The following is a 21,845-nucleotide window of genomic DNA, read 5'->3' on the forward strand; positions in this document are numbered from 1 at the left end:
ATGAATGGGAATGATGTCATAAAAGGATGACATATCCCCTCTGGCTTGGGTAACAAATGAAGTAGCTGCCCATTGGTTCTCAGACAACCAATCAGAAAGTATGTTTTCTCTGTCTGCACTGAGGTTATAAAAGGCGCCAGGCTCAGACAGGGTCAGCATACTACTGTGGTGATTTCAAGAGGTGGCTTAGCCAAGCCACACTTTGTCAGGCCAGTCATAATCAGGCCAGACCAGGAAGAAATCAAAGAAGGCAAAATAAGAGCGAGAAAACCAAGTGAACAGAGCCAGGAACAGAAGGAAAGAGAGTCAGGCAAGCCAAGCAAAGAAAGACACAGGCAAGTGGAGCCAAGCAAGGAAACATCCACTGAAGCCAAGCAAGTCAAGAAAAAAGCTAGGCAGGCCAATTCCTGAGGAAAGACGCAGGTAAACCAAGCAGAGAAAACAAAAGAAAGCCAAGAAAGTCAAGCCAAGTGTTGCTGGAACACTAGAAGTCTGCAACATGTCTGAGACTGAGTCTGAGTCTGAGTCTGAGTCTGAGCCCTCTGGGGAGACCTCAACCGCAAAAGACCCTAAGGCCAAATTCACCCGTTCTTCCCGGGCTGGGCTGCAGTTCTCTGTCAGTCGCATAGACAGATTGCTCCGCAAAGGACAATTTGCAGACCGTATTGGAGCTGGAGCCCCAGGATATATGGCCGCGGTGCTTCAATGAGTGACTCATGAGATTGTGGATATTGCTGGGGAAGTCGCTGCACGCAGCAAGAAGCGTCGGATTTCCCCACGGCACTTGCAGCTGGCCATTCACAGCGACTCAGAGCTCAAGAAACTGCTGGGAGGTGTCACCATCTCTCAGGGCGGAGTCCTGCACTTAAATCAGCCTGTGGTTTTACCTTCCAAGAAGAGGAATGGCAGGAGAGCCATCAAGAGAAGGATTGCCCCTGCTCCTGTCCCTGTTAAGTGAGAACAGAGCAAAGGGGAGACTGCCACCCCAGATTTGGGAGAAATGACATTGACTTGATTGCAAGGCTCTTTTCAAATGCATCAGTATGGTCTAATAAAAGCAGTTAAAATGCCTGGTCTTCTTTTGTGAATTAATTTCCTCTTTTACTATCCTACAATTTTAAGGGATCATTCGGTTGGTCAGGTAGCTGCATTGATAATATGGTATAAAAGCCTAGAAAGATAGAACTCAATCATTTCATTAAGAAATTTACATCAGAAATTGTCTAAATGGTGTCAAGCATCAGAGGGGTAGCCGTGTTAGTCTGGATCTGTAAAAAGCGACAAAGAGTCCTGTGGCACCTTATAGACCAACAGACGTATTGGAGCATAAATGTCTAAATCGTGTAGATTCTGGGAGGTGATTTCTGTGTTTTTTTCAGGCATTTCCCCAATAGATTGAAGATTAGGAACATTTTTCCCATAGTGAAATTGATGTGTATTGCATGTTTTGTGAAAACAGAAAAAAGAACAAACTCATGACAGAAAAATTTAATTCATTACACAGGAAGGATAAAGCCGATGGGCCTGGTCTTTCTTTTTGTTTTGTTCTTTTTCTTTTGTTTTGTTTTGTTCTATTTTAGTTACCCCATTATAAAACCATTGACTCGTTTGGAGTAATATCAGATTTATACAGTATAAGTGAGACTAGAATCAGGCTTTCTGAAATTATTAAATACCTGGAGGGGTTCACATAAACTTTGATCACCTTTTTAAAGGGAAAACATTACCCACTTGCCAGCACACAGGTATACAGGGAGACTTACAAGTAAAAGAGAGCCATCTGCAGACGATTGTCCTGGTTAAGGGGAGTCATCAAGATTCCAAACCACCATTAATGGCCCACACTTTGCATAATTACAATAGGCCCTCAGAATTATATTTCATATTTCTAGTTTCAGATACATGAGTGGTACATTTATACAACTAGGATGACCACACTCAGTAGATTATAAGCTTTGTAATGATACCTTACAAGAGACCTTTTGCATGAAGCATATTCCAGTTACATTATATTTAACTCATTAGCATATTTTCATAAAATCATATAGAGTGCAACATCACACAATGGATTTGGCCTGATGTGAGGGGTTCTCTCCAGATGCTGTTTTTAAACCGGTCTCAGAAAATAGCTCACGAACAAGAGAAGCGGCTAATCAAACCTGAGAGTGACAAATGGTGAACACTTGGGTTTCTGGAATGGCAAAGAACCCTTCCCATGGGCTTGGGTGCCATGAGGGTTCTCTAAGAGACGGGAAGCATCACCAAGTTAAGGGCTCCAGAGAAACTGGCCAATATTTTCAAACTTTAGGATGCCTGAATTTCAGCCCCTAAACCCACTTTTAAGCAACTAACTAAAAGTGACCTGATTTCCATAGGTGCTGAGCACTCAAAACTCCTAGTGAAATCAACAGGAGCTGTGGGTGCTCAGCTCCTCTTCAAATCAGGCCACTTATAAGTTATTTAGGTGCCTAATTTAAGGCATCTAATTTTCAAAATGTAACCAAAGCCTATTTCATGCCGTTACAGGATGAGTTTTGCTAATAGCAGATATCACTGACTAAAACTCCAACACAAACGGTCAATGAATGGGAATGATGTCATAAAAGGATGACATCTCCCCTCTGGCTTGGGTAACAAATGAAGTAGCTGCCCATTGGTTCTCAGACAACCAATCAGAAAGTATGTTTTCTCTGTCTGCACTGAGGTTATAAAAGGCGCCAGGCTCAGACAGGGTCAGCATACTACTGTGGTGATTTCAAGAGGTGGCTTAGCCAAGCCACACTTTGTCAGGCCAGTCATAATCAGGCCAGACCAGGAAGAAATCAAAGAAGGCAAAATAAGAGCGAGAAAACCAAGTGAACAGAGCCAGGAACAGAAGGAAAGAGAGTCAGGCAAGCCAAGCAAAGAAAGACACAGGCAAGTGGAGCCAAGCAAGGAAACATCCACTGAAGCCAAGCAAGTCAAGAAAAAAGCTAGGCAGGCCAATTCCTGAGGAAAGACGCAGGTAAACCAAGCAGAGAAAACAAAAGAAAGCCAAGAAAGTCAAGCCAAGTGTTGCTGGAACACTAGAAGTCTGCAACATGTCTGAGACTGAGTCTGAGTCTGAGTCTGAGTCTGAGCACTCTGGGGAGACCTCAACCGCAAAAGACCCTAAGGCCAAAATCACCCGTTCTTCCTGGGCTGGGCTGCAGTTCTCTGTCAGTCGCATAGACAGATTGCTCCGCAAAGGACAATTTGCAGACCGTATTGGAGCTGGAGCCCCAGGATATATGGCCGCGGTGCTTCAATGAGTGACTCATGAGATTGTGGATATTGCTGGGGAAGTCGCTGCACGCAGCAAGAAGCGTCGGATTTCCCCACGGCACTTGCAGCTGGCCATTCACAGCGACTCAGAGCTCAAGAAACTGCTGGGAGGTGTCACCATCTCTCATGGCGGAGTCCTGCACTTAAATCAGCCTGTGGTTTTACCTTCCAAGAAGAGGAATGGCAGGAGAGCCATCAAGAGAAGGATTGCCCCTGCTCCTGTCCCTGTTAAGTGAGAACAGAGCAAAGGGGAGACTGCCACCCCAGATTTGGGAGAAATGACATTGACTTGATTGCAAGGCTCTTTTCAAATGCATCAGTATGGTCTAATAAAAGCAGTTAAAATGCCTGGTCTTCTTTTGTGAATTAATTTCCTCTTTTACTATCCTACAATTTTAAGGGATCATTCGGTTGGTCAGGTAGCTGCATTGATAATATGGTATAAAAGCCTAGAAAGATAGAACTCAATCATTTCATTAAGAAATTTACATCAGAAATTGTCTAAATGGTGTCAAGCATCAGAGGGGTAGCCGTGTTAGTCTGGATCTGTAAAAAGCGACAAAGAGTCCTGTGGCACCTTATAGACCAACAGACGTATTGGAGCATAAATGTCTAAATCGTGTAGATTCTGGGAGGTGATTTCTGTGTTTTTTTCAGGCATTTCCCCAATAGATTGAAGATTAGGAACATTTTTCCCATAGTGAAATTGATGTGTATTGCATGTTTTGTGAAAACAGAAAAAAGAACAAACTCATGACAGAAAAATTTAATTCATTACACAGGAAGGATAAAGCCGATGGGCCTGGTCTTTCTTTTTGTTTTGTTCTTTTTCTTTTGTTTTGTTTTGTTCTATTTTAGTTACCCCATTATAAAACCATTGACTCGTTTGGAGTAATATCAGATTTATACAGTATAAGTGAGACTAGAATCAGGCTTTCTGAAATTATTAAATACCTGGAGGGGTTCACATAAACTTTGATCACCTTTTTAAAGGGAAAACATTACCCACTTGCCAGCACACAGGTATACAGGGAGACTTACAAGTAAAAGAGAGCCATCTGCAGACGATTGTCCTGGTTAAGGGGAGTCATCAAGATTCCAAACCACCATTAATGGCCCACACTTTGCATAATTACAATAGGCCCTCAGAATTATATTTCATATTTCTAGTTTCAGATACATGAGTGGTACATTTATACAACTAGGATGACCACACTCAGTAGATTATAAGCTTTGTAATGATACCTTACAAGAGACCTTTTGCATGAAGCATATTCCAGTTACATTATATTTAACTCATTAGCATATTTTCATAAAATCATATAGAGTGCAACATCACACAATGGATTTGGCCTGATGTGAGGGGTTCTCTCCAGATGCTGTTTTTAAACCGGTCTCAGAAAATAGCTCACGAACAAGAGAAGCGGCTAATCAAACCTGAGAGTGACAAATGGTGAACACTTGGGTTTCTGGAATGGCAAAGAACCCTTCCCATGGGCTTGGGTGCCATGAGGGTTCTCTAAGAGACGGGAAGCATCACCAAGTTAAGGGCTCCAGAGAAACTGGCCAATATTTTCAAACTTTAGGATGCCTGAATTTCAGCCCCTAAACCCACTTTTAAGCAACTAACTAAAAGTGACCTGATTTCCATAGGTGCTGAGCACTCAAAACTCCTAGTGAAATCAACAGGAGCTGTGGGTGCTCAGCTCCTCTTCAAATCAGGCCACTTATAAGTTATTTAGGTGCCTAATTTAAGGCATCTAATTTTCAAAATGTAACCAAAGCCTATTTCATGCCGTTACAGGATGAGTTTTGCTAATAGCAGATATCACTGACTAAAACTCCAACACAAACGGTCAATGAATGGGAATGATGTCATAAAAGGATGACATCTCCCCTCTGGCTTGGGTAACAAATGAAGTAGCTGCCCATTGGTTCTCAGACAACCAATCAGAAAGTATGTTTTCTCTGTCTGCACTGAGGTTATAAAAGGCGCCAGGCTCAGACAGGGTCAGCATACTACTGTGGTGATTTCAAGAGGTGGCTTAGCCAAGCCACACTTTGTCAGGCCAGTCATAATCAGGCCAGACCAGGAAGAAATCAAAGAAGGCAAAATAAGAGCGAGAAAACCAAGTGAACAGAGCCAGGAACAGAAGGAAAGAGAGTCAGGCAAGCCAAGCAAAGAAAGACACAGGCAAGTGGAGCCAAGCAAGGAAACATCCACTGAAGCCAAGCAAGTCAAGAAAAAAGCTAGGCAGGCCAATTCCTGAGGAAAGACGCAGGTAAACCAAGCAGAGAAAACAAAAGAAAGCCAAGAAAGTCAAGCCAAGTGTTGCTGGAACACTAGAAGTCTGCAACATGTCTGAGACTGAGTCTGAGTCTGAGTCTGAGTCTGAGCACTCTGGGGAGACCTCAACCGCAAAAGACCCTAAGGCCAAAATCACCCGTTCTTCCTGGGCTGGGCTGCAGTTCTCTGTCAGTCGCATAGACAGATTGCTCCGCAAAGGACAATTTGCAGACCGTATTGGAGCTGGAGCCCCAGGATATATGGCCGCGGTGCTTCAATGAGTGACTCATGAGATTGTGGATATTGCTGGGGAAGTCGCTGCACGCAGCAAGAAGCGTCGGATTTCCCCACGGCACTTGCAGCTGGCCATTCACAGCGACTCAGAGCTCAAGAAACTGCTGGGAGGTGTCACCATCTCTCAGGGCGGAGTCCTGCACTTAAATCAGCCTGTGGTTTTACCTTCCAAGAAGAGGAATGGCAGGAGAGCCATCAAGAGAAGGATTGCCCCTGCTCCTGTCCCTGTTAACTGAGAACAGAGCAAAGGGGAGACTGCCACCCCAGATTTGGGAGAAATGACATTGACTTGATTGCAAGGCTCTTTTCAAATGCATCAGTATGGTCTAATAAAAGCAGTTAAAATGCCTGGTCTTCTTTTGTGAATTAATTTCCTCTTTTACTATCCTACAATTTTAAGGGATCATTCGGTTGGTCAGGTAGCTGCATTGATAATATGGTATAAAAGCCTAGAAAGATAGAACTCAATCATTTCATTAAGAAATTTACATCAGAAATTGTCTAAATGGTGTCAAGCATCAGAGGGGTAGCCGTGTTAGTCTGGATCTGTAAAAAGCGACAAAGAGTCCTGTGGCACCTTATAGACCAACAGACGTATTGGAGCATAAATGTCTAAATCGTGTAGATTCTGGGAGGTGATTTCTGTGTTTTTTTCAGGCATTTCCCCAATAGATTGAAGATTAGGAACATTTTTCCCATAGTGAAATTGATGTGTATTGCATGTTTTGTGAAAACAGAAAAAAGAACAAACTCATGACAGAAAAATTTAATCCATTACACAGGAAGGATAAAGCCGATGGGCCTGGTCTTTCTTTTTGTTTTGTTCTTTTTTAGTTACCCCATTATAAAACCATTGACTCGTTTGGAGTAATATCAGATTTATACAGTATAAGTGATACTAGAATCAGGCTTTCTGAAATTATTAAATACCTGGAGGGGTTCACATAAACTTTTATCACCTTTTTAAAGGGAAAACATTACCCACTTGCCAGCACACAGGTATACAGGGAGACTTACAAGTAAAAGAGAGCCATCTGCAGACGATTGTCCTGGTTAAGGGGAGTCATCAAGATTCCAAACCACCATTAATGGCCCACACTTTGCATAATTACAATAGGCCCTCAGAGTTATATTTCATATTTCTAGTTTCAGATACATGAGTGGTACATTTATACAACTAGGATGACCACACTCAGTAGATTATAAGCTTTGTAATGATACCTTACAAGAGACCTTTTGCATGAAGCATATTCCAGTTACATTATATTTAACTCATTAGCATATGTTCATAAAATCATATAGAGTGCAACATCACACAATGGATTTGGCCTGATGTGAGGGGTTCTCTCCAGATGCTGTTTTTAAACCGGTCTCAGAAAATAGCTCACGAACAAGAGAAGCGGCTAATCAAACCTGAGAGTGACAAATGGTGAACACTTGGGTTTCTGGAATGGCAAAGAACCCTTCCCATGGGCTTGGGTGCCATGAGGGTTCTCTAAGAGACGGGAAGCATCACCAAGTTAAGGGCTCCAGAGAAACTGGCCAATATTTTCAAACTTTAGGATGCCTGAATTTCAGCCCCTAAACCCACTTTTAAGCAACTAACTAAAAGTGACCTGATTTCCATAGGTGCTGAGCACTCAAAACTCTTAGTGAAATCAACAGGAGCTGTGGGTGCTCAGCTCCTCTTCAAATCAGGCCACTTATAAGTTATTTAGGTGCCTAATTTAAGGCATCTAATTTTCAAAATGTAACCAAAGCCTATTTCATGCCGTTACAGGATGAGTTTTGCTAATAGCAGATATCACTGACTAAAACTCCAACACAAACGGTCAATGAATGGGAATGATGTCATAAAAGGATGACATATCCCCTCTGGCTTGGGTAACAAATGAAGTAGCTGCCCATTGGTTCTCAGACAACCAATCAGAAAGTATGTTTTCTCTGTCTGCACTGAGGTTATAAAAGGCTGCAGGCTCAGACAGGGTCAGCATACTACTGTGGTGATTTCAAGAGGTGGCTTAGCCAAGCCACACTTTGTCAGGCCAGTCATAATCAGGCCAGACCAGGAAGAAATCAAAGAAGGCAAAATAAGAGCGAGAAAACCAAGTGAACAGAGCCAGGAACAGAAGGAAAGAGAGTCAGGCAAGCCAAGCAAAGAAAGACACAGGCAAGTGGAGCCAAGCAAGGAAACATCCACTGAAGCCAAGCAAGTCAAGAAAAAAGCTAGGCAGGCCAATTCCTGAGGAAAGACGCAGGTAAACCAAGCAGAGAAAACAAAAGAAAGCCAAGAAAGTCAAGCCAAGTGTTGCTGGAACACTAGAAGTCTACAACATGTCTGAGACTGAGTCTGAGTCTGAGTCTGTGCACTCTGGGGAGACCTCAACCGCAAAAGACCCTAAGGCCAAAATCACCCGTTCTTCCCAGGCTGGGCTGCAGTTCTCTGTCAGTCGCATAGACAGATTGCTCCGCAAAGGACAATTTGCAGACCGTATTGGAGCTGGAGCCCCAGGATATATGGCCGCGGTGCTTCAATGAGTGACTCATGAGATTGTGGATATTGCTGGGGAAGTCGCTGCACGCAGCAAGAAGCGTCGGATTTCCCCACGGCACTTGCAGCTGGCCATTCACAGCGACTCAGAGCTCAAGAAACTGCTGGGAGGTGTCACCATCTCTCAGGGCGGAGTCCTGCACTTAAATCAGCCTGTGGTTTTACCTTCCAAGAAGAGGAATGGCAGGAGAGCCATCAAGAGAAGGATTGCCCCTGCTCCTGTCCCTGTTAAGTGAGAACAGAGCAAAGGGGAGACTGCCACCCCAGATTTGGGAGAAATGACATTGACTTGATTGCAAGGCTCTTTTCAAATGCATCAGTATGGTCTAATGAAAGCAGTTAAAATGCCTGGTCTTCTTTTGTGAATTAATTTCCTCTTTTACTATCCTACAATTTTAAGGGATCATTCGGTTGGTCAGGTAGCTGCATTGATAATATGGTATAAAAGCCTAGAAAGATAGAACTCAATCATTTCATTAAGAAATTTACATCAGAAATTGTCTAAATGGTGTCAAGCATCAGAGGGGTAGCCGTGTTAGTCTGGATCTGTAAAAAGCGACAAAGAGTCCTGTGGCACCTTATAGACCAACAGACGTATTGGAGCATAAATGTCTAAATCGTGTAGATTCTGGGAGGTGATTGCTGTGTTTTTTTCAGGCATTTCCCCAATAGATTGAAGATTAGGAACATTTTTCCCATAGTGAAGTTGATGTGTATTGCATGTTTTGTGAAAACAGAAAAAAGAACAAACTCATGACAGAAAAATTTAATCCATTACACAGGAAGGATAAAGCCTATGGGCCTGGTTTTTCTTTTTGTTTTGTTCTTTTTCTTTTGTTTTGTTTTGTTCTTTTTTAGTTACCCCATTATAAAACCATTGACTCGTTTAGAGTAATATCAGATTTATACAGTATAAGTGATACTAGAATCAGGCTTTCTGAAATTATTAAATACCTGGAGGGGTTCACATAAACTTTGATCACCTTTTTAAAGGGAAAACATTACCCACTTGCCAGCACACAGGTATACAGGGAGACTTACAAGTAAAAGAGAGCCATCTGCAGACGATTGTCCTGGTTAAGGGGAGTCATCAAGATTCCAAACCACCATTAATGGCCCACACTTTGCATAATTACAGTAGGCCCTCAGAGTTATATTTCATATTTCTAGTTTCAGATACATGAGTGGTACATTTATACAATTAGGATGACCACACTCAGTAGATTATAAGCTTTGTAATGATACCTTACAAGAGACCTTTTGCATGAAGCATATTCCAGTTACATTATATTTAACTCATTAGCATATTTTCATAAAATCATATAGAGTGCAACATCACACAATGGATTTGGCCTGATGTGAGGGGTTCTCTCCAGATGCTGTTTTTAAACCGGTCTCAGAAAATAGCTCACGAACAAGAGAAGCGCCTAATCAAACCTGAGAGTGACACATGGTGAACACTTGGGTTTCTGGAATGGCAAAGAACCCTTCCCATGGGCTTGGGTGCCATGAGGGTTCTCTAAGAGACGGGAAGCATCACCAAGTTAAGGGCTCCAGAGAAACTGGCCAATATTTTCAAACTTTAGGATGCCTGAATTTCAGCTCCTAAACCCACTTTTAAGCAACTAACTAAAAGTGACCTGATTTCCATAGGTGCTGAGCACTCAAAACTCCTAGTGAAATCAACAGGAGCTGTGGGTGCTCAGCTCCTCTTCAAATCAGGCCACTTATAAGTTATTTAGGTGCCTAATTTAAGGCATCTAATTTTCAAAATGTAACCAAAGCCTATTTCATGCCGTTACAGGATGAGTTTTGCTAATAGCAGATATCACTGACTAAAACTCCAACACAAACAGTCAATGAATGGGAATGATGTCATAAAAGGATGACATATCCCCTCTGGCTTGGGTAGCAAATGGAGTAGCTGCCCATTGGTTCTCAGACAACCAATCAGAAAGTATGTTTTCTCTGTCTGCACTGAGGTTATAAAAGGCTGCAGGCTCAGACAGCCCTGCTTTTTGATGGCTGTGCTTTGGTTACTGTTGTCTTAAGTCAGGAAGCCATTTGCAATTAACAACAACTTTATTTAACCTACAAATGTATGAACAATGCTAGATTTTTTTATGGGCCAGACAGTAGATGGCACTCTTTCTATTAGGTAGCTATACACACATATATACTGCTATGTATATCATTTATATAGCACTCACCAAATAGTTGTTCTTTTCCTTTTTCTTTCATTAACTGAGGTGTTTCCTAAACATCCTTTTAGATTTAGCTATTTCCTGGAGGAGTTACATCTGAATTGGAAATCTAATAAAGCACATGTCAGCTATGAAAATTATGTCAATGTGCCCAAAAGGCCTGTTTTGCAAAATGTCAGTACCAAAATTGCATGCACAAAAATGCAGGCAAATTTGTGTAAGTAACACATGAGTAATTACCATGATAGTGCAGGCAGGCTGGATAATTACACCTACAAATGACAAGAGATGCATCTAGCCTTTTGTATGTGCATTTGTGGAAATGGAATATGCAATTTAAACATGGAAATGTACATGAAATTTTGCATACATAATTGTGTGACCGATTTTCTGAAAGCCAGGCCTCATAGGAGCACACGTGTATATTTCGGGGTGGTACTGACAGCATATATGTGCTGGATTTGAAAAAGGACTGGGTATTTTATTGACCATGATCGACAATTGTGCCTAAGCCAGCTAAAATGGCAGTATCACTCATCAGCTGTCATGCATAGCAGAGACTGGGATTGAGGGGTGTCAGGAAGGAATTTTTCTCCCACTTACAGCATTGTAGAGTTATTCAGGTGCAACATGGGCACTTTTGTGTGATGTTGGCCACTGCAGCATGACAGATACCAGACTAGATGGAATGAGGGCTTGATCTGACGTTACAGGTTCTGTGCTCTGGCTTTCCCCGGGGATCTCCATAGGGAGCATACCTCTGGGATTCACCTACACAATACCGGCATCTTCCTTAACTCACAAACAGGACCTGGGGTAGATCCCCTGGAATCTCTATTGAGAATTAATGCTTGATCCAAGTTATAAATAAGGAAGGAAGCCTAGGATCAATTCCCCACTATCTCATAGGGAATATAATTGGTGAAGTGACACCCATATTAGAATCATAGGGTTAGAAGGGACTGCAAGGGTCATCTAGTCTAACCCCCTGCCAAGACATAGGATTTGTTGTGTATTTACAGTCTAGAAAAGAGTTTGGGATCCTTGGGGATTAAATGCAAAGTTATTACATTGTATTCACCTCTGTTTCTACTCTGGATGGAATCACCCTGTGTAATCCTGCTTGGATGAGTTTACAAAGCAAATTTAGTGCAGCCAATGCCTTTATGATAAATCACCTTACTAATGGATTGCTTGTATAAGACCCAGGTTGTTTGGTGCCTATCTACTACAGTACATGTTGGAAATGCGTGAACTAGATCAGATAGATTACTATAGATAGATCAGCTAGGTTAGATAAATGACCAAAGCTACTGTCAATACTATTAGAGGTTTGAAAGGAAATGACCTGTGATGGGTTTTGAACATTCAGTGCACATAAAGGAGCCTTTATTTGTCTACTGTGAGATTTCCTCTCTTTTCATTTCCCCCTTGGATTACTAGTGAATGCTACTTGGAATAAAATCCAGTGTCCCAACTTTAAGAAAGTGTTGCTTTTAGTAATACTTCTATAGCTCATCACTCTACAGAGGATTCCATGTTCCAAAAAGGGTAGTGACATTATGCGAAGCAGTGCTCTCTGCTGACCAAGGCCCTGAGCTATGCTCAAAATAGGAGACCTGGTTCGCTTCCCAGCTCTACTACTTCCTTGTTTTGTGACCTTGTGCAAATCAGCGTCTCAGTTTCCTCCTCTGTAAATTGTGGACAGTGAGGTTTACCTCCTTGTATGGGGAAGGGTTGTGGTCTATTTATTATAAGCCTTGCCTGCATGTTAAGTATCACTCACTTTGCCTCTTTCCATTGATATTTCCAAAGTGTGAGTTGCCTGACCACTATAACGATCTGCGTTTGATGTGTGACGTTGTAATGATTTAAAGGGCAAATTTGAGGGGATGCCATTGGTTTATCCCTAAAATAACCAGCATGTCTAGGATTCAGCTTTAACATCTGGATTATGTTCCAAGCTTTTCTTCCATCTTCATATCTCTTATATGGCTCATCTCTGGAACAGACCACAAAAGCTAAGGCTCATACGTAGGTTTGGAAGCAGTAAATGCTGATTTCACTGTACACACACAAACCCGTGAGAAAAAATTTCCACTGATAATAATCAAAATTTGCATCTAGGCAAAGTAAGGGAAATGCTGCTTGAAAACTTATTAGACTTTTATTTAAGGCTATTTACTTTGTATATTTTTACATGTAATGAGGACCCTGCCCCATAATTTCGTGCAACTGTGACAATCTAAATCAATAAAACTTTAAAAAGTGCTTCAAAATAAACATTGAAATTATTAAAAAAAACATATTCTGCCAAGCCTACTCATACACAAGAACTTTATTTATTTATATATATGTAGTTATATATATATATATGTACAAACATTAACAGGCATCACATCAAGCACTTCTACAGCACCATGCATGGAAATTAATGCTTTGCAGAGAATTTTCACAGCTATTCCAGTTCCAGTTTCTCCAAGCAGGAGGTGCTATAGGAAACAGTGCAGGAGACTTGGGTGTGGAAAGCACATAATTAGTCCTTTTCCTACCTCTCCCATCAGGAGGCACTGTAGGGAATGGGGCGGGCACTGGAACGGTAGGGGAGCTCTCAACCACTCTAGTTCGAGCCTCTCCCAAAAGGAAGCACTACCTGGAATGGTGCAGGAGCTCTAACTGCTTAAGGAGATCTCAGATAGCGCAGTGTCAGACTTCCCAGAAGGATGTGTTGTATAGCATCATGCAGGGACACTGGTTGTGGGGAACGTACAGCTGCTAATCGACTATGGAATAGTCCCTCCCAAAAAGGAAATAATGGAAGCTCCATTGCTTATGAGTGTTATATTTGATGAAGGCCTGGAGGTTAGACCGCAGGGGACAATCCTGCCCTGACTGAGGGAGCTGCGCGAAGAAGATGAAATAGATTTAGGCCGGCATTTTCAAAAGTCTCCACTAAATCTGGATGTCTGTTTTTCACTGCCCAGCTTGAGAAGTCGAGGACCAATTAAGTCAATGAGAGCTGTGGGTGCTCAGCACCTCTGCAAATTGGGCCCAAGGTATCTTGAGGTGGGTACCTCAAATTAGTGGACACCCTTGAAACTTTTGGCCACAGCATCTCCACCTCAAATTTCTAGGATTCTGTCTCCCAGTCTCAACCTCTCCAAGTGGGAGGCAGTGCAGAGAGCTGGACAAAAGGGCTGGCAAGGGAAGTCTCTCGGCTACTGCAGCCCTACCCTTTCATAGCAGGGGGCACAATGGGGATCAATGCAGGACAGCTGGCTTCATGGCAGTCTCACATGAACTCCAGTTGATGCCTCTCCCAGCAGGAGGCAGCATAAGGAGACAGGATGGGTGACTCACAATTAATCCAGTCCTGTCCTCTCTCAGCAGGAAATGTTAGAGGTCTGTCTTCACTGCAGAGTTAACTCAGGCTCTTATTCATGTATTGCCCCTAACCCAGCTCCTGGCTACACACAAAACCCTCTCAAGGTTGGTGCTGCTTTACACCTGGCCTAGCTGGCACAGCTGGGACTATAGGCTAAAGGCTGAGAGAGGCTTGCGCTTGACTGATAACACTCCCACTCTGCAGTGAGGGCACAGACTCAATCACTATTCGTCCTCCAATGCCTTCCCACAATTCCCCCCGTGTGCCCAGAAGGACAGACCAATTGTCCCACGATTCACTGGCAGAGAATCATGAAGCGGCTCAGCTCACTGCAGGACAAAGAACCCTGGGATGTGCCCCAGGAGTCCTAGAGGCACACATGGGCAAGTGCAGCACCGGTGAGCACACAGTAACACAGATGGGGCTTTGCAGTGTGGCCACCCACACCTGGGCTAGGCCAACCTGGATGCTCAGACCTGGGTATTGATCACTTGAATTAACTCTGTATTGAAGACAGAGATGCTACATATAAGCATCAATGTAGAGCAGTGTGGGGCTTTCACTCCAGTCCTGGCTTCCCCAAGCAAGGCTGTAGTGCTGGATGGAGTGGGAGTGGGAGTGCAGGGGAATTCTGTCTTTAGTGGGTCATCCTAATTTTCCTTGGAAGGGAAGTAAGAAAGGTCTTTTCTCAGGACATGAGGATTTAAGAGTGGAGGGAGGGATGGAAAGAAGGAAGGGGAGAAAGTGTGAGTGGGAGAGAAAGAGAGACATTGTAGGACCAGTGTGTTTCCAGAGTCTTCTGATTGTCTGTGACCTTCACTCCTGCCCACCTCAAAGTCCCAGGATTTTGAAGGCATCTCGTAAATCGTCCACCTCATCCAGTGGCTGTGCAGAGCAGGAGAGAAGAGATGAGTTAGTTGTGCAATGAGCGGAAATGCTGAGAGGGGTGGAGAAGAGGAAGGGGACAAGAGGAGAGGAGGGTTGGAGAAGGGAGGAGCCGAAGAAGGGTGGGGTAAAAATGAAAGGGAGATGGAATGGAGGAGAGAAGAGGTGAGGAAAGTGGGCAGACGAAAGTCAAGAAGAGAAGATAGAGGGGAGAGACGGGACACACAGGAGCAAATAAGAAATGCAGCAGTGGAGGAAGGGGAGACACTGGATGGACAGGGGAAAAGAAATGTCCCTCACCAAGAGGATCCGCCGGAGTCTCCTGGACAGACGGACAGAGTTTTCATGCAGCCCCTCCCAGGCTTTAAAGGTCCTCTCCCGGTTCTCCACGAAGGTGTTCCAGCAGTAGAAGTAATCTGCCAAGGAGCAGGAGACAGGTTGACGACATGGAGCAGAGTCAGGGATGCCCAGAACAGGACTCAACTGTCCCCAGGGATCATTAGGGCTCCATATCCCTCTATATGTCTCCCCCATGACTCCGTCGCCATCTCTCCCCTGTCCCCTCTCTCCAGGCCTCTGTCTCCCCACCTCTGAGATACTGTCTCACCTTTGAAGGTCATGATGGCGATCTGGACCCCAGCCCGGTGCAGGCGTCTCAGTCCCTCAGGCTCAGCATTGCGGTCCTCACAGAAGTACAGCCGGGCGGCAAAGATGCGCAGTGTCAGGTTGGGGTAGGCACGCAGGAAGTCAGCCACATGCCGGGCACAGTCATAGCAGGGGCTCCATGAGGTGAACCAGGTGACTCGGTAGCAGCGTCCAGGGTCCAGGTCCCAGGCAGAGATGTAACGCAGGAAGAGCATCTCCACGTGGCAACCCGACTGAGCAAGAGAGAGACAGAGAGGGAGACGATGGGAGAGAGGATGAAGACATGCATGGATGGATATGGGGGGAATGGATGAGTGTATGGGCAGATATAGGGTTGAACTGATGGATGGATGGATGGATGGATGGATGGATGGATGGATGGATGGAGGATGGATATGCGGGTGAGCTGATGGATGCATGGATAGGTAGGGGATGAGCTGGTGGGTGCACTGATGCATATTGGGGTGAGTAGGTGGGTACACAGGGGGCCTGATGGTTGGGTAAGTGAGCTGATAGGTGCTTGGCTGTATTGATAGGTGCCCAAGTCATGCCCATACTTTGTTGCGCAGGTATCCGAAGTCCAAGGAGCAGGAGGTGGCGCTATCCCGACGTTTCACCACATAGCAGAGGTAGGTCTCATGGCGGCCCCGGGCCCAGCGTAGGTTCTTGAAATTGTAGAGGAATTTCTTCTGCTTCATCAGGAAGCTGCAGGGGAACATTTGAGGGGAAGATTAAACTATAATAGCACATCCCATAGCAGGGAAGCGACAGCGTCTCTGTACAGGGCTCTGGTGTGACTGCACTTAGAACATCCTCTCCATTCCTAGGCCCATCTCTACCAGAACTGCACAGTGTTCAGAAAAGGGACACAGACAGGGCAACGGGGCTGCAGGGGCAGGGGGGGGGACTCTACAAGTGGAAATGGAAAGAACTTAATCTACAGAGTTTGGTTAAACAACAACTAAGGTGGGAGGGGATGAAACTATCGGAAGGGCATAAAAGCAAGGAGGCAGAGCAATTGGTTGGGAGTCTGAAGGGAGGAGACCTGGGGTGCGATTGAGAAGATGGGGCATTTTGGACTGGGCAATAAAGGAATGTTTCCTCACAGTGTGAGACTGTGGCAAAGTCTCCAAGGGAAGGGGTGGCAGCCCCATCACTAGGGAGATTTAGAACTAGGATTGGACAAAGCTCTGGAGAGCAGGCTGAATGGAAAAACTTTGCCTTGGCCTCCAAGAGATAAACATGGTGGAATGACAAACATCAGTGGAATGCTGGAATAAACCACACAGGGAGGACAGAATGGGGGAGGGGAGAGACCAGCAATCTAGCTAAAAGATTCCATTCAGTCTAATGGAAGGATATTTCTGGATGGAGACCTATATGGATACAAGCCCTAAGTCAAATGAATTCACACATAGGGGCCCATTACTCTGCGTAGGGTCCTACTCTGGCCCAGGGGGATGCAGAAGTTATAGACCTTTTTCTAATGGGCTTTGCCTCAATGCGGGGTTGCAGCAGGAGCTGTGAACAGCTGTGCTCACTGAGGTGAGACACTAGCCACCTCCACAGCAATGCAAAACAGAAGTGAATGGGTTAAAAATAATCCTGGCATGTCATCTCCTCGCTCTGAAGGGCTGATGTGTGATGGAGGGACTTATAGCAGGTCAGTTGATATAGGGTTTGGGTCTGTAGGGGGATGAGAGTGGAGTAAAGGTTGGGAGAGGGAAGCTTGTGTCTGTTGATTTATTGTATCAGGTTTGTCTGATTTCAGTCTGAGGTCTGAGAGTCTCAGGGAAACACACATCTCTTCAACACACACACACACACACACACACTTACACACACACACTCTCTGTGTGACACACATACATTGCTCCCTCACACATCTAGCTACCTATCACCATAGTATCTGAGTAACTCGGTATTTAACATGGAAATTACAATCACATTCTCGCTACACACACATACACTCTTCCCTGTCACACAGCTTCATACACATACATATGTTACACAACCTTAATTTGCACACACACATATGCACTCGTTCAGACACATTCACACACATGCATACACCCCCCCATTCATAGACACCTACAGCTGTCACACACAGCTGCACATTCACACTCACATATCCTTCTGTCATATACCTTTACATACCCACAGCACACCCGCTTTTACATATTTAAAGCTTCCTACCTTACACACATATGCCTCCCTCATGCACATTCACACAGAGATAGACCCACAACTCTCATTCTCACACAAGATACACACATCCCTCACTCACACACATCCTTTGTTCCAAACCCACAACCTTAAATGTACATAAAGAACATTATATGCATATCATATTTCATCCCAATGTCTATATTATAAACTTAAACTCGTAAACATGTAACACACTAAGTTGTGTCATGACTTCTTCTTGTGGATGGTCCACAAAAAGATCAAGAGCCTACTACTGCTACCAGTTAATGGAGTTATTCCTTTAGCTCAAATGGCAGTCCTCTGATTTTGATGCCACAGCATTCCTTCCCATGCTGGAGCGTTAGTGTTGACCCAGAGGGCAGAGCACCCTACACTTCTCCCCCCAACATAGTATCCACTGTGGCACTGGACTCAATACTGACTCTGAGAAGAGAGAGCTCCCCGACTGAGCTACTCCTGCCACTCCCTGCAGCATCTGGGGATTTCTTGGAGGTCTCCCACCTAAGCACGGCTGCAGTCCAACCCTGCTTAGCATACAAGGTTGGCCAGAAGCACCATACAAATGAGCTGACTACACACATCTCCACGTTTCGATTTCTCTGTTTGTCTCACTCCATTTCTTAGAGTGTCTTTCTGACTTTCCATTTCTCTCTCTCCTCATCCATCCTTCCTTATCACGCTTGCTTTTATTTCACACTTGTATCTTGTGCACTTGGAACAGTCACATCCAGAGCCGGCGCTGGGCATAACCAGACTAAACAATTGCTTAGGGCCCCAAGCTGCTCAAGGGGCCCCCCTATTCACTTTTTATTATGTGTTGAGGAGGGGCAAAAATAGTCCTGCTTGGGGCCCCCAATGGGCTAGTACCGCTTTATTCCAACTCCAACCCGCCTTTCACCACCCCACCCATCCACCGACCCACAGAAGCGGCTCTGGCTCTAGTCCACAAAGCACATACCTCCTGGCCAATGGTCCACTCTCACTTTCAAATGTGGCTTACCGCTGCGGGGGGGTGGGGTGGGGGGGCGGAGGGGGGGCAGGGAGGTGTGGCATTATCCCCCTTGAAAAGGGGACAGAAAGGGGGCGCCCCTTTTGCTCTTGCCTTCAGTAGACTAACCTCAGGATGTTACAGTAGCACTACCTGCACTGTTACGGGCTAAGGAGCAAGTATAACATCTAGGACCAAATACTGAGATCTTAGCTGGAGAAAGTGGAGGGAAAAATCATGACAGATGTGACCTTTCGAAGCGTTGTCATTCCGTGGGATTGGAACAGGGAGAAATTTTCATTTATTTGAAAATTTTTGTGAACATTTTCACCTTCAAATGCTTCATTTTTCATCCCTCCTTCCCCTCTTTTTAAAATTCTTTTTAACAATTTTGCCACTGGAAAAGGGCAGTGCATTGGGAGAAAAGGAACAACCATAAACCAAACAAGCAAAATGATGCTCAAATTAGTATTTTCCAATGTCATCAGAAAAAATGAAAATAGGGGGGGGGGGGGAGCCATTTTCATGCAAACTTCCCATGTCAAAAACAGGCAATTTTTCGACTGAGAATCTGTCACTCAAAACATTTCAACCAGCTCTAGTGCTAATTCCACTTCTGGCTGTGTTCTTGCTCTGGCTTTGACTCCACTGGGAGTTCTGCTATAGTAATGACTTCAAAACATGTTTGGTAAGTGGGTATCAACAAGTCAACCCTGGGCAGAGACTAGGAGGTTAAAGCAACTGAGCAGGTTCACACTGTATAGCTAGTTACAAATTACTGGGTGTTTACCCCCCATATAGCTCCTGCATAGTTAGAGGGGATGCTATCTGAGTCATGATTATATTCAGTCATTAAAGAAAGTGGTTAGGTGTTGAGCATATCCTCTACTATAGATACACTCCCCAAATGTTCAAATCACAGTGCAGGTCCTTGCATGGGAGAATGGCATGCAATTGCATGAGAGTGATTAGGTGATCATTTGGTCACTGTGTAACTGCAGTGCAAGTAGAGCTACTGTAATCTGGAATGATCTGTACCTAGGAGCAAGTATATGAACACCAGAGAGAGAATAAGAGACAGAAATCTATAGTGATAGATAGATAGATAGATAGATAGATAGATAGATAGATAGATAGATAGATAGATAGATAGATCACAGAAGCACTTGAATGTTTACCCCTCTGCTCTCTGTACCCATCCTAGTTCTAGAAAGAAAGAAAGCTCTGAACAAGAATAGGTTAGACAGAGATGGGGGAAATGACAGAAAGAGCTAGAGAGAGAGAGAAATATGTAGTGAGGGACAGTCAGAGAGAGAAAGAGATGGGAGGGAGAGTTGGGGAACTGAGTCAGATGGCGAAATGGAGAGGGACGGCGAGCAGCTGTGCAGAAAAGATTCATACCAAGAGAGAAGCCCTGAGTTCTGGTAGGAGGGAGAGGGGTACCTGTCCATGGCCATGCCGGGGTCTCCTTTGAGGTGACGGGGGTCACAGGGAGGTCCTCTGAGTCACCCTGCTCACTTGCTCCGTGTGAATGGTCCTCTGACTCGATGTACAGAAATGAGAACTGCCCTGTACTCCCCTCCCCCATTTGTCGCCTCCACCCATCATCTCCCTCCAGGTTTCAGTCTGGTTTAGGTAGGGGAGGAGTTAAAGAGCTCTTTGGGGCCACAGGAACCAGTGAGGAAAGGGTTATCGTGTAAAGGGACTTCAGTTCTAAAAGATGCTTAGCCCTGATTGGCTACTCCTCTCTACCCCCTGCACCTTTCATTGGTCCCCTCTTAGCTCTAAGATATATTTCTAAATTAATATCAATAATAAAATTCAACTAAATAGGAAATGTAGTCTAATGGTTAGAGCAGGGGACTGGGAGCGAGGACTCCTGGGATTTTTTTCCAGCTTTGCCACTGATTCATTGTTTGACCTTGGGCAAAGTCACTTAGGCCCACGTCCTCAAAGGTATTTAGGCACCTAACTTTGATTTCAGTGGGCATTAGGTTCCCAAATACCTTACATGATCTGGACCTTAATCTCTCTGTGTCTCAGTTTCTCCATCTGTACAAGGGGGATAATAATGCTGACCAACTTCACAGGTGGATTGTAAAGCTTTTTTCATCAATGTCTGTAAAGTGTCTGGAATCCTTGGATAGAAGGAACATAGAAAACATCAGATTACTACTGTCATCTACATTGCTGTTGTCAGTTTCATCCTGCAGGGCTTTGCAGACTGTGTACAAAGGAGTTGCATCCCTCACTGCAGAACAGCAGTCATCTCTGGGGTGGGACACAGCTGCTGTTTAAAAGCACACAGCAGCACTACACAACAGATCAGTACAGGAAATGGAGAAGAAAACTATCTCCAGCTGAAAATGCAAGGAGAATTTAGAGAGGCAAATTGTAATGCTCAGTGATGGAATTTAGTCTCCAACTTGACACCTAAATATTATGGTGACTGATGCTGAGCAAATATGAGAGAGATATAATGAGAGAGACTGAGAAGCAGGCAGCCTCTTGCAGAAAGCCGCATGGGATCTTTAATGATTCTCCTGTTTACGTGTGGGTGCAGTTGCTGCAGCGGTAGCAGTCTGCCCACAGGTTGTAAATTGCCGGATCAGAGCTGAAGAGCCCCAGTTCTATGTCTTATGCAGAAGATGTATAAAGCCATTCATTATGATAAGCCAGACTCATGACTACAGCAGCATAAATGTACACATTGTGCTTTGCAGACAGAGCTCTGCCCCGAAGTCATAGAGCTTGTTCCTGGGTGATGATGAGGAGCCCCTGCAATGCCCGCTGCTCACGGGAGATGCTCAGCACCTTGCGGATTGTGGCTCATTCTAGGGAAGGCACAGAAAGCTGAGACTTCTCAGAGAGCAGCTCAGCTCAGGATGGGCGCCACGGGGGTGATGGGGAGATTTTCCACGACATCTCTCCCTCTTTCTTGGCAACCACGTTCCATGTTTTATGAACAGCCGCAAGAACATGGACTGTGCATTATCAGCACTAGGGCAAGACAAGATAGGGGGGGCTGCTGGGATAGGGCTGTGGTTGTTTTTATAATATCGGAGGAAGTGCTGCACTTTTCTGTACTTGATTTA

The 21,845-nt window shown here is 44.5% G+C and overlaps 1 protein-coding gene across 1 annotated transcript; it reads right to left on the minus strand.

Annotated features, from left to right (window-relative positions):
* Window positions 1–14,855: 14,855 nt before the first annotated feature.
* Window positions 14,856–20,207, minus strand: AICDA (activation induced cytidine deaminase). Its single transcript, XM_065413488.1, has 5 exons — window positions 20,194–20,207; window positions 16,112–16,259; window positions 15,517–15,787; window positions 15,210–15,325; window positions 14,856–14,909 (listed from the first exon to the last, which is right to left on the minus strand). The coding sequence occupies exons 1-5, from the start codon at window positions 20,205–20,207 to the stop codon at window positions 14,856–14,858; spliced, it is 603 nt and encodes a 200-aa protein (XP_065269560.1).
* Window positions 20,208–21,845: the final 1,638 nt, after the last annotated feature.

This window comes from Emys orbicularis, chromosome 1 (genome assembly GCF_028017835.1).
Source record: "Emys orbicularis isolate rEmyOrb1 chromosome 1, rEmyOrb1.hap1, whole genome shotgun sequence".
Classification (NCBI taxonomy): Eukaryota; Metazoa; Chordata; order Testudines; family Emydidae; genus Emys; species Emys orbicularis.

Bases quoted from the DNA above. Each gene is read 5' to 3' on its own strand.
- AICDA (XM_065413488.1), bottom strand. The intron at 15,326-15,516 runs GTGAGACAGTAT...GCTCCTTGGCAG, and splicing joins CGCCATCATGACCTTCAAAG to ATTACTTCTACTGCTGGAAC. The intron at 14,910-15,209 runs GTGAGGGACATT...TGCTCTGCACAG, and splicing joins GACTCCGGCGGATCCTCTTG to CCACTGGATGAGGTGGACGA.